At 50.8% G+C, this 11,985-nt stretch overlaps 6 protein-coding genes across 6 annotated transcripts; 3 read left to right on the top strand and 3 right to left on the bottom strand.

The window, feature by feature from the left end:
- Nucleotides 1-1,460: 1,460 nt before the first annotated feature.
- On the top strand, nt 1,461-2,406 carry AFUA_8G06405 (isoflavone reductase family protein; the record flags this gene model as incomplete). Its single annotated transcript, XM_001481361.1, has 4 exons — nt 1,461-1,462; nt 1,489-1,576; nt 1,841-1,908; nt 1,959-2,406. Coding segments are annotated over 4 exons (606 nt in total).
- An 84-nt stretch (nt 2,407-2,490) lies between these two features.
- Nucleotides 2,491-4,124, bottom strand: AFUA_8G06410 (MFS transporter; the record flags this gene model as incomplete). The annotated part of the gene is made up of 2 exons (XM_742349.1): nt 2,491-3,662; nt 3,719-4,124. The coding sequence occupies 2 exons, from the start codon at nt 4,122-4,124 to the stop codon at nt 2,491-2,493; spliced, it is 1,578 nt and encodes a 525-aa protein (XP_747442.1).
- A 343-nt stretch (nt 4,125-4,467) lies between these two features.
- Nucleotides 4,468-5,534, bottom strand: AFUA_8G06420 (oxidase ustYa family protein; the record flags this gene model as incomplete). Its single annotated transcript, XM_742350.2, has 3 exons — nt 4,468-4,896; nt 4,949-5,217; nt 5,267-5,534. 3 exons carry the CDS (start codon nt 5,532-5,534, stop codon nt 4,468-4,470), a joined length of 966 nt encoding a protein of 321 aa, XP_747443.2.
- A 924-nt stretch (nt 5,535-6,458) lies between these two features.
- AFUA_8G06430 (uncharacterized protein) lies at nt 6,459-6,912 on the top strand (the record flags this gene model as incomplete). The annotated part of the gene is made up of 1 exon (XM_742351.2): nt 6,459-6,912. The coding sequence occupies one exon, from the start codon at nt 6,459-6,461 to the stop codon at nt 6,717-6,719; it is 261 nt and encodes an 86-aa protein (XP_747444.1). The 3' UTR covers nt 6,720-6,912.
- Nucleotides 6,913-7,082: 170 nt separating this feature from the next.
- On the bottom strand, nt 7,083-8,641 carry AFUA_8G06440 (NAD(P)/FAD-dependent oxidoreductase). Its single transcript, XM_742352.2, has 2 exons — nt 7,435-8,641; nt 7,083-7,386 (listed from the first exon to the last, which is right to left on the bottom strand). Exons 1-2 carry the CDS (start codon nt 8,538-8,540, stop codon nt 7,125-7,127), a joined length of 1,368 nt encoding a protein of 455 aa, XP_747445.1. The 5' UTR covers nt 8,541-8,641; the 3' UTR covers nt 7,083-7,124.
- Nucleotides 8,642-9,483: 842 nt separating this feature from the next.
- On the top strand, nt 9,484-11,246 carry AFUA_8G06450 (aromatic ring-hydroxylating oxygenase subunit alpha). The gene is made up of 2 exons (XM_742353.2): nt 9,484-10,569; nt 10,624-11,246. The coding sequence occupies exons 1-2, from the start codon at nt 9,755-9,757 to the stop codon at nt 11,051-11,053; spliced, it is 1,245 nt and encodes a 414-aa protein (XP_747446.1). The 5' UTR covers nt 9,484-9,754; the 3' UTR covers nt 11,054-11,246.
- Nucleotides 11,247-11,985: the final 739 nt, after the last annotated feature.

The following is an 11,985-nucleotide window of genomic DNA, read 5'->3' on the forward strand; positions in this document are numbered from 1 at the left end:
TAATCATGACTCACAGCAGTAAAAGGGGGTGGCGAAGTGCAGTGCACGGAGAGGCCGGCCCAATGGCAAAAATGCCTCAAGTTGGCTCGAGTCAACAAGGCGTCAAAAGGGTGGGAAAGCAGCGACGAGAGTTGCCCATCATCTGGAGACGGACGAGCAGGCCATCTTATAGACCACGCACCGAGATGCCAAGCCTCAACCACGCGCTTTCCCCAAATAGGAACGCTATACCGCTTCTAGTAATTCGCCGTCACCGCAGACTACGGAGTAGACTGAAAAGGTGTCCGGACGATTCCTATCAGTCCAGGGTCTCTATTTATTCTTCAACACAAGACTCTAGTGCCCGCGGCCCGCCTACCCCTAACTAAGGGGGCTAGCGCCTGCATATTGTAAAGCCATCTAATGCCCCGGTAGCCGAAAAGAGTATGTTGCATGCATATCGTATCAGCTGCTGTAATAACAACAGGGGCTTGTTCAAAGACCAATTAGGTATTGAGCAAAAGGACACCGTATTCCGCAGATACCATCCGGTTTCACGCAGACCTGGTTGTTACTAGCTCTGGGCTTCTGAGCATCCGCAGAGGTCTTAATTTCTGTAATACCGCCCCTATGGCGTGCCGTAACATAACAGCAAGGAAAATGCCGAGCTCAGTCGTAACAATTATCTTCATCAAGTGGAAACAGCTAATATACTCTGTAATCATTCACGGGTAGCATGAAACCCAGTGGTCGTATGCAGGCCCTGCTGGGACTTGCAGCCTAGACGTCCTATCTCAGAGGTGTCTCTCGCTGGACGTATAGTTTGTTTTCCCACTTCTCTTGCCATACCATCTTGTCCAGTCTACAAGATGTGTAGAAGCCTTGCTATAGTGGAAATAAGATGGATGTTTACGCCGGTCTACGTTCACTGCAATGACGATGTCAGGAAATATAAACACTTGATTAACATTGTTGGTATACCAACTACAATGATCTAGGCTTAACTGTCATGTAGCCAAGTGCGTTCTTTTCCTACTAATATTAGCTGACTTAATCAATGAGCATGTATGTGCTGACCGCGCAGAATGCCCTTACTCGGGATCCAGAGAAATTAAATTGGGGATTACCCCTTAGATGCGGAATATGAATGGGCTTGGGCGGTATCGTGGCTCAGAGTGAGGGACGAACAAGAACTTCCAAGGGCACTATGATTCGGAGCGGCATGCCGAACCTTTTTGGGTAACTTCCCTGTAGAATCTAGGTTGGAAGCGCCGATTGCTGACATTTTCAGTTCATTGACCGGGCAAGAAGGCTATGTGGTGTCATTGGTATAAATGGCTCCTATTCTAGCTTTAATGCGGGGAATCTGACTGACATTCTAAGTAGAAGAGCAATCATCTGCTGAAGAGGTCCTATAATAGGAGTTGTTTCTGCCTCAATACAACAGGACAATGGATATATAGAAAGCACTTTGAGCGATTATGTCGTATCTGAATCGTCCTTCTACAGGTGGTGCCCCAGTGAGCTAGCTTATCGTCTCACGTACTCGCGAAGGAAGACATGGACATGGGTCTGCATTAGAGATGAAGCCGTCAAAGTACGCTACTGGTTTTGATCAACAATATAGATAGAATGTGATGTGTAACATGAGACTCAGCATACACTGCAGATCGAGATCTACCGTAGATCCTGCTGTGTTCCCCGGCCGATCTTTAATAGATCTACATCTTCTGATCTACACGAGAGACTAAGAGCTGTTTACTGCAGGTAGAGCAATGTGACGAATCGATCGTCATAACTACCCCTCCATGCCTAGAAGACAAGATAGTGCATGTCCCCGATAGACCACTAATAATGGGAGTACTTGAAGAGCAAGGAGGGGGACGGGCTTCGTTGGACGGCATTTGTGACTGGACCGTTCTTCGAGCTGTAAGTCGACGGCCGCACTAATCTTACGGAAAGAACTCTGACCCGAGTAGAGCCGTTGGCAATTTCCTCGGATTCGACATGGAAAGAAGACACGCCACGATGCTGGACCACGGCACGAATCGTTGGTCGGCGACGACTCGCAGCACTGTTGGTCTTGCAGCCAAGAATGCAATGCTGGGTCCAGAAAGTGTGTCCAACCAGTACTTGTTTATCGAGTCATTCAATGTCTCGCAGAGGGACGTTCTCGCTGCGTTGGAAGATGTGACCGGAACAAGGTGGGATGTAACCTACCATGATGCGGAAGAGGAAAAGCGGCTCGCCTTGGAAAAGCTGGCTAAGGGGAACTATAGTGGAATCCCCGCGCTTATGCGATATATAACCTGTGCCAAGGGGTATGGGGGGAACTATATGGACAGCGAGGAGAGTGCGAACAAGCTGCTGTCGTTGCCTGCAGAAAGCCTCCATGCGGTGCTGGCCGGATTAACTAGGCATGAATGAGACTATCAAGGTCATATTCTGTTCTAGCAGTCGCGAAAGGGACAGATCATTCTATGTCTGTAGGAGACTCGAAATTGAACAGCATTACACTCGAAGCACCGTAAGTGGGATCCCCACCAATGCAAAGAGTAGACTGCTCATTATCCACACCAGCCCAATCCATACCCCGCACAGTTTCAACCCAAATGTAAAAACCTTCGTAAAGCAAAGACTCCCCAACACACTTCCCATCGAATGTAAGACCTCGATTGTCGAGTTGAGCCTTGCTGTTTTGTCACTCTCTACCAAGGCTGTAGCCAGAGACCTTGCGACCAGCGGGAATCCTCCCCCAGCCGCATGGAGGCAGAGACTTGGGACCAGAAAGACAATATTTGGCGCAAGACCAACGCTAAGGGATCCGACCGCTAGACAAGTAATACTCATCCGCGCCAGGTAGAGATCCCTTCCGCGCAGCGATAGGTAATTCAGGACGTGCGTTGATAGATAAGGAAGGAGAAACAGGAACACGGGGAGAGTGGCAGCTGTGTGGAAGGATTTGAGGAGATTGGCCTGGGCTAGGGTCCAGTTGAAGCGCGTGGACATATACTGAGCCAGGAAGCCAGAGGAACCCTGAGCGAGCCCATAGACGGCAAAAGCGAAGAGTAGCAACATGAGCCGGTGGTCAAAGATGAAGATATCATGGTTGAGGAAGCGTCGGATCTTGCCCAAGATAAGACAATGTCTGGACGACTTCAAGAGAACCTTTGGGCTGCAGTAGAACGATTCCTCACCGACAATCAGCCCGCCCATGCAGGAGACTGGCTCATCTCTGTGGATTGTAGCCTTCTTCTTCGCGCAATGGTTCAGAGTCTCAGGTAGAAAGAAAGCACAGGTGAGGCCGACAGCAACAATTCCACAGCCCATCAGCGTCGGGATCCAAGGGTTCAAAGCCATTATTTGCGCGCTTATCGCTCCGGCAAGGAAAGTAGCAATCTCACTAACGACTCCAATCCGAAAGAATAGTATCGGACGGGTTGAATCTGTCGTATAATCGGCCAACATTGTCCATAGCAGTGCCATTGCGACAATTGGTCCTCCCCCAATTGTCCAGCTCAGCGCTGCAAGCCAGATAGCCCGGGGAGGGAAGATATCAGAGAACCACAGTACAGAATTAGTGATGATTGCATCCAGGAGAAATCCAGGAATGGTAAGACGAATGGCTTGTCTGCGTCCGTATCGATCTGCCAAGAAACCGTATGGGATAGCGCAGAGGACGCCTGCACCATAGTCAGACAACGAGATTGTGTTAACAGACAAGATCATTGACACGAACAGAGTAGACCCTCGAGGAAGTCCAAATACCCCTTGATAGTTGTGACTTCTGCCTGCACCTCTTCTATCTTACACAGGTGGTCTGCTACATGGCCCGAAGCCGGGAGCCGGCTCGGGTCGTGTGCACGCCAGTAGCCCTCACACACGATGATTTCAATAATGCGCACCATGGGGCCGGGGATCATCTGACCCCCGATCTCAAAGGTGAGCATTATCGCAACCAGGGCGATCACCGGCCAACAACGGCTTTGTTCTGGTGGAGTAGTGTCTGGGCTGGAATCGCCGGAAGATTCGTCCCCAGGCTCCGGCTGGCTTCTGAAATCTTCTAAGAGGAATGGAGCATCTTCGTCACTGAGCCGGTGTCCATCGTCTGGTGGAACAACATGGCCTACCATGTTGAATAGCATAACAGTGTGAAAAAGAGCTGTAATATTTTGGAACACGATGGTCTTTCATACAAGTATAGAGCCTTCCGTGAACGACAAATCTGTATCTTCAATAGTTCCGCAGATCGAGCGGGCAAAGGAGGATATGATGTATCACATAATTTGATGCTGCCTCACAACATTTCGGGATCTGCGTAGGTGGCGTGAAGGCGATAAGGTCATGTTTCTTAGCCAATTGTGATACATCCACATTTGACTTACTTTATGGGGCATACGGATAGCTTTAAGGTTCAAAAGCAGCGAGTCTAGTCTTGACCAAGCAACACTACTATGCCAATGTCTGTGCAATAGTCATCACATCTAACTAATGCCCTGCGCCGTGATGCGCATGCATATCGCCCAGACCTTCCTGCATATGATGCTGACCCAGCTTCTCACCCAACTCCGTCTCTTGCTTTTTCCACGGCGCAGGCCATACAAAAGCGTCTTTTGGAACGGGCATTCGGTCAAATTTGTCCGGATCAACAGCATTGCTGTGTTGCCAGTCGAGCAGCGCATTGAAATCGCGACATTTGCGATTCACACTAAAGTCCGGCCACGGAGCCTGGCGGTCTTCCACCCAGTTCAGAGTCAGGAATTCTGTATTGGCATTGCATTGGATGTTTTGCAGCAGAATGTCGGTGCAGTGACCGAGGTGGATCCACCACATTTTGTCCTTCTCGTCTAACTCCGGCTCGTAGCCGGGGTAATCGGCAAACGCTGCTTTGCGGAGCAGGTTAAGGCAGTGGATTTGCTGCCCTCGATCACTATCACGAATCCCCTTGGAACCTGAGACAGATACTTACATGCATCACATCCATCTGTACCATGTAGGCATCATCGCCCATTCCCCAGTAATCATTGTCGAAGCGAGCCACGGTCTCCGGGTCTTTCCCCAGTTTGAGGATTTGGTCGCGGGTGACAACATGAGTCAAGATCTTCTCATACTGCCCCCAGGCTGCATCATTCTCCGCGCCGGGCTCTTCTCGGGCTACTGAGACCTCGGGCTTAGCGAAGAGTGTGCCGTTTAACTTTGTCTCGAATCTGGGGATTTCTATCTCGTCGAGGATGGGCGCTTCGACGGGTTAACCACGACCAGGTGAATAAACCAGAGCCAGACTTACACCACCATGCTATCGGCCTGAGGACCGCATTTTTCTCACTTGTCCAAAAGGTGCCTGTACTGAGGATCAAGGAAGCCGTTATGATAAGGATGGTTACATTTGCAACAGTAAAGTAGATCCAGGCCTTTGAGATGTCTTCTTTTCTTGCGCCATGTGTGATCCGCAGGAGGTTCTCTGACTCGATGTCAGTATCACCGTCAGCCTCTGAATTAAGGCTTTGAAATCTGTAATTCCCAACGAACGATTTTAAGATTTTTGAAAAGATCATGGCGATGACGCACAAAAGTCTCAATTGAAAAGGAGAAGCAGAGTAATTGTCCTTCGGACTTTAAATCTTGTACGTGGGGATTTTCTACGGACTACATAATGGTCGTCTATAACTACAGGAGCCTCTGCACCGCAAAGAAAGCAGGAAAGACAAAATAGCCGAAGAGCGATCCCTGCCGACGTATATCACTACCTCGAATGGCGGATGATCAGCAACGCAGATCGTGTTCGTGAATCGGCATAATCGAGATTGATCTACAGTCAGATTACACGGATTTGGATTTGAACTAGTTTAGACTGATGTGACTAGATTTGAGAAATCAACATACCCCCCAGTTAGTACTCGCTTATTCGATATCTACTCTGTCAAGAGTCTGTGGATGAGTTACGTGGAGAAAGCAAAAGCTAGGCTGCGATAGATAGATCACATTATTCTTCCATCCGCAGTAGTTCATCCATCTTCGCACCCACAGAAACACGCTAGACAACAGTTGATCTATGGCGATCAATTCAGAGGAGAGCTCGGAGGCTGGCTGATATGGTGCCGATCTGTTCGCATCCCCTCTCTTCTTCCAAACCCTGATAGGCCGCATCTTTTTGAGCAACGAGTGGAGCTGAAGTATAGGCTACTTCAGCTGAAGGCACACTGCCACATGGATGGGAACGCAGCATGATGACGATTGAATCCCTCAGAGACCGAGTGCCTGCCACCTGCAGAATGCAGCTACAGCCTTTTGCTATGCTATCCCATCGGAAGCTGTGATACTCCAAGCGCAAGCAAATGTGATGGGCATACCAGCTGCTCACTCCATATAAAGCACAACCTGTCGTCTACTCGTCAAACCTTCTCCATCATCCAGTTTCTCTCTTAGTTTCTCTCTTCAATTTCATCAAAACCTCAGCACCGCCTGATCTCATTGCCAATATGCAGCTCTCTTGCCTTCTGGCCCTCCTTGGAGCTTCAAGGATTGCCTGGGCCGCCCCTGTCGCAAACAATAATCAAGTCGAGTCAACCTCCGGCGATCTTGAAGAACGCTTCTTCTACACCAATTACGACCTTGAAAAGCGTGACGAAGAGCTCGACAAGCGGTTCTTCTACACCAATTATGACCTTGAAAAGCGTGACGAAGAGCTCGACAAGCGGTTCTTCTACACTAATTACGACCTTGAGAAGCGTGATGAGTGAGGGCTCACCGTGAACTGCGCTCAGCTATGAGTACTTCGGGAGGTCAAGCGCAATTTGAGCCCTTGTGGAACATATGCCTCTGGCTCAGGCTCCAACTGTTGTGCACTAAATGGAACAAGGGCATGATGATCGCTGGTTGGTTACGACAAATGCAGTACCTGTGGCTTTCTTTTGTTTGTAATCGGCTTTGATAGTATTGATTGCAATATGAATGGATTCTTCAGGCAGTTATAAAGAATAGATTCCACTGTGGTTTTCCATACCACAGGACCGCTCCCATGTGTCCTATCCATAAAACTAGTGTTCAATGCGTAATTCGCTCCCTCTCATCTGGATGAGCTGGACGCTCCAAACATCTGACCTGAGCAATCGTAAATCGTGCTGGGTTGATAAGCTGATCTATATCTACATCTTGGCCTGCCGTACAGCCAATGCATTCGTCAAAGACAAAAGACGGTCTCGTTCCTCAGGGGTAAATTCCCGTCTGTTAGGACCTCCACGGCTGCCATCTCCTCCCTTCCGGCTCTTCTCTCCAGTGAAGATGTCCTCCCGCGGACTGTCTTTGTACTCGGTATGGAACCTCCATTTCTCCGTCAACTCTGGCGACAGTTGTCTCTGAAACGACTTGGCAATGTATTTTCCAATGTTAGGGAGGAACTTGAATGCACTGCACGGATGTTAGTTTCTCAGGGTAAGGATTCGGTGGGGTACATACTGTCCAGTCCCGCCGGTAGCGATGAACAGATTGGGATGGTCAGGATGATAATCGAAGATAAAGTCGCCCGTCGGCGTCTCATTATACCAGCACAGGCATGTCTTCTCGAACCCTCTTTCTACCAGCTGCGGCAAGATCTCCTTGAGACCTGCAAGCAGTCTCTGCCTACCTTCCTCGGGGATGAAGTTTGCGCGCGCGGAGATAGCCTGACTGGGTGGTGAGGATATTTGCTGGCTTGACGACAGTGTGTACCCAAAACTGTGGCAGGCGACCTTGAGGTATCCCGTCTTTTCGTGCGGAGGGAAGCTAAAGAATCCCGTCGAGAGATTGAAGATGATAGGCAGGTCCTTCAGCGCCCTGACCTCCTGCGGCGTAAGCCGCACAAAGCCCACAATCTGCGCTGTCGCCACCATTGAATTCCATGAGGGGATCAGGCTAGCCGTCCAAGCACCCGTCGCCAGGATAAACTTGTCTGCTGTGATCCGTCCCCCATCAGCCGTCTTGACTGCTGTGATCCTCCCGTCCGAGCTCTTCTCCAGCTCCGTCACCTGGCCATGAGGACCCGTCACAAACGATACTCCAGCAGCAATACACCGATCGCGTAGGCCCGCCATCGCAACACCTGCATCCGCCCATCCCGCCGCATTGTTATAGAATCCTTCGAATCCCTCCCCAATCGGCGTCCCACTGACAGCGGGGAAGCGCGCGTTCAACTCCGCCGCATCCGCCAAGCCATGCCACTCGGCCCCCATCCTTGTCAGGATCTCCTTCGTCTTCCGGATAAAGTCCGAGCCCCCGGCTTGAACAAGACCAGCCGGACCAGTCCGCTGCGCCGTCCAGACGCACGGCGTGGGGTGGAACGAATCCGCATACTCAGGGCTGGTGTTCCACAGCTCGTACGCTTCCTTGCCTAGCTGTGCGTAGACAGGATCCCCGTAGTCGAATCTGATCACGCGGGAAATATCGTTGCTGGACCCGTCGGGGACGGGCGGCATGTGTCTATCCAGCACTGTGATCGCGGTGAAGCCATCCTGGGTGAGATTGAGGGCGGTGGAGAGGCCGAAGACGCCTGCGCCGATGATGACAACGCGTTGATTCTTGTCCATGGTGTGAGTGTCAATCACAAGGACGGACTTCTGAGTGGGAAAATGATAGCATTATGACCTTGTGGTCTCCTCATTGGAGGTGGGGAGCTCGAGAGCCGGATCGGGCACAAAGCCGAACCGGCTTGGCACGGCTCGTGAGCCGGGCCCACAGGAGCTCTAGCTATACACCTGGTCAGCTGGAGCCGCGAGGGGTTGGACACCTTGTATGGGGCTTCGGGTTATGCTTATCTGGATAGTGTGGGTGCTCGTAGGGTATCGCTGCGCAGTGAGTTGGCATACTCCGTTTCTGGATCATTTGACCCTATTCGTTCGAGAGGACCTCCGAGTGTCTTTTCTTGTCAGGATGTTAGCTAGAAACTCGCGGCCTCGGGGGATCAGGAGACAAGGATAGGCACGATAAGCTTCTCGAATGTCTAACATGTTCCCTGAGACAACGGGATAATATTCAGAAGTATAGTTGTTTACCTCCTATCTACTATGGTATCGGAGCAGAGCAGACATGGCATGGTTCGAACCCTACAAGAGGTCGATACACGGTTACGACATATTAAGTTGGGCAACATGATTACCAAGTCGAAGGAAAAGAAGCAAATAGGTAGTCCGTGAAGAGTGTTTACAAAATTGTCGTCCTGGTTGGCATGATTACTGCCGTCCGCTGTTCTATTGCCGTCAGGCCAGTCATCATAAAGGATAGCATGCCTTTTCTTGGTAAGGTCAGTCAACAATCTTTACGCCCGTTCGAGACCGGACTATCAGGCAGCGATTACGCCCCAAGAATTTCTACCTCAATGATCAGCATAGCAACTGCTGTACCGGCCGTCAACCGGCTTCGGTGGAGCTCAACCGTGTCCGGCGCCACCAGTTCACATCGTCCAGTCTCGACAAGCGTACGGCCATAATTTTCCGGGCTGGTTGAACAAGTGGCAACTATGTGACAGCATCACAATGGTATCACAAGACTCCGGCAGATGGCTGGAACCTCCGTCTCGGTCCCCTGGCGCTGTCATCTCTTCCGATCCTGCGGTTCTCCAACCGGTCCCGCTTATCGAGTGTCTGGGGACGAGATAATGGAGCACATGGGTAGCGTTCCGTGGGTGCGACTGCTATATATAAGTCTGTTCATCTTCGATTAAGAAGTCCTCCACAGTAACCAAGCTCGTCTTTGTCATACAATCGAAGGAGAAGAAAACGCCTACTCGATCCATATACCAAAAATGGGCTCCTTGTGGAACTATCTTGGCCTTGGCTCCACCGCCAATGACGAGAAGAATGCCATACGCGCTTTGCCGTCCTCATGGTACACCTCCCAGGAGATGTACGAGCTAGAGCGGCGCGCGATCTTCTCCCGCAAGTGGCTGCTGACCACCCACAAACTACGTCTTCCCAACCCTGGGGACTGGCTCCGCTACGAAGTCTCCGGCTTTCAATTTGTTCTTGTCAAGGACCGCGACGGAAACATCAACGCCTTCCACAATGTCTGCCGCCACCGTGCATTCCCCGTTGTCACTGAAGAAAAGGGAACCTCCCGCATCTTCGCCTGCAAGTACCACGGATGGTCGTATGGACTAAACGGCAAGCTGGCCAAGGCGCCGGGCTATCAGGAGCTCGATGGTTTCGACAAGAGCAAGAACGGTCTTTTGCCAATCCACGTGCACATCGACGCCAACGGCTTCATCTGGGTCAATCTGGACGCAGGCGAGAAACCCGAGGTCGCCTGGGAGGATGACTTCAAGGGAATGGACCGGCTGCCCCGCTATGAACACGTCAAGTGGGACGACTTCGCCTTTGACCACACTTGGGAGCAGGAGGGCGAGTATAACTGGAAGATTCTGGCGGACAACTACAACGAGTGCTATCACTGCCCGACAACACACCCTGACATTCCGTCCATTGCTGATCTGAGCGCCTACTCCGTCGAAGTCAGGGACGGCGGCATTATCCACGATGGGCGCAGCAAGCCGGAACAGGTTGCCGCCGGATTGAATCCCGCCAGCACATTCTTCTTCCCCAATGCCTCCCTGACCGTCTCGTAAGTCCTATCCACTCCCGGATCCAGCATATACCGGAACTAACCCCAATAAAGCCCCCACTTCTTCTTCATGCAGCGCTTCGTCCCTCTCTCGCCCACTCGATCCATTATGAAGTACGAAGTCTACCGCAACACGAAGTCCTCGGATGAAGACTTTGAGAAAATCAACCAGATCTACAAGCGCATTATGTCCGAGGACAAGTACCTCTGCGACCTGACGCAGAAGAATCTGAATGCCGGCGTCTTCGTCAACGGCGAGCTGCACCCGGAGATGGAAAAGGGACCGCTGTACTTCCAGAAGACGGTCCGGGATCTCGTGGTGGAGCACTACGAACGCGAGCAAAAGGCCAAGCAGGAGATCTGGCCCGCGAGGCAGAACCTGCCGAAGACTGCGACCGTCAGCGAGAAGGATATTTCGTTCTGCTCTAGTTTGAGCTGCCAGACAACGGAGTGTGTGCAGCCGCCTGCGACTATTGCGTGGTGATTTCTTTTCTTCTTCCATGCCTTTGGCGTGTTACTGTTTGTTCTGGTATTGAGCCTGTTTAGATATGACCGTATGAGTAATGAAGTTTTACTTTTGAATATATCTATCGTTTCTCTACTATCCGAGGGTGTTAATATATCCCACGCTCAAATGTGATCTTGTTGGAGTGTGAGAGGTGTCGCGGAGTGAAGGCTGTCATCAATGCTCAGGGGCAGGATACTAAGCATTTGGTAGGAACTTTAGGCTATTCAGATGCCCGGTCATTGTCTTATTAATGCACTCTTTACTCGTATTCTAGCCGTGTAGACTGGGTGGTTGAAAGGTAAATATGTTCTCCACCGGAATACATACTTTCGGCGTGCAGGTACATATACCTATATCGCCACAGCCATAAGTAGGGAATCAGATAGCCACCAAGACCTATTCGTAGAGGGTACCATACCAGCGGTACTACATATTGAATGTACACATCTAAATTATACACTATCCTACTTGTAAGTATTTGATGTCAATCCTATATGAGCATGCCTACTGTGACATACTGGCTGTTAGACAGTGAGCTGTGGAGATAGTGGCATTAGTAACACCAGGGATACTAGCAAACAGGCTAAGAGAGGGGAATGCGGGGCCGGCTTCTCTTAACTGCAGAGATAGTGATTCTGTTTCCTCCTGATTGGTGTGTCCCGTTGATAGCGTTCTTCTGGTTGATCCGCCGTCCAATAGGCCATTGCTCCGTCGTATCTTGCCACTGCTCGGGCGCTTTGTGGAAGCTCTAGCCGGACGTGGACAAACTTTCCCGTTTCAAAGCACTGGCAGAGAAGAGTTTCCAGGATGACTCTAGTGACAGTTGTCTAATCAGGGCGATATCACGAGGCCAATCAATCAGGGTGTCCTGCAGGGGCCAATGCTCACCTTCCCCGCGGGATCGTCGT

Source organism: Aspergillus fumigatus, chromosome 8 (genome assembly GCF_000002655.1).
Source record: "Aspergillus fumigatus Af293 chromosome 8, whole genome shotgun sequence".
Taxonomy (NCBI): domain Eukaryota; kingdom Fungi; phylum Ascomycota; class Eurotiomycetes; order Eurotiales; family Aspergillaceae; genus Aspergillus; species Aspergillus fumigatus.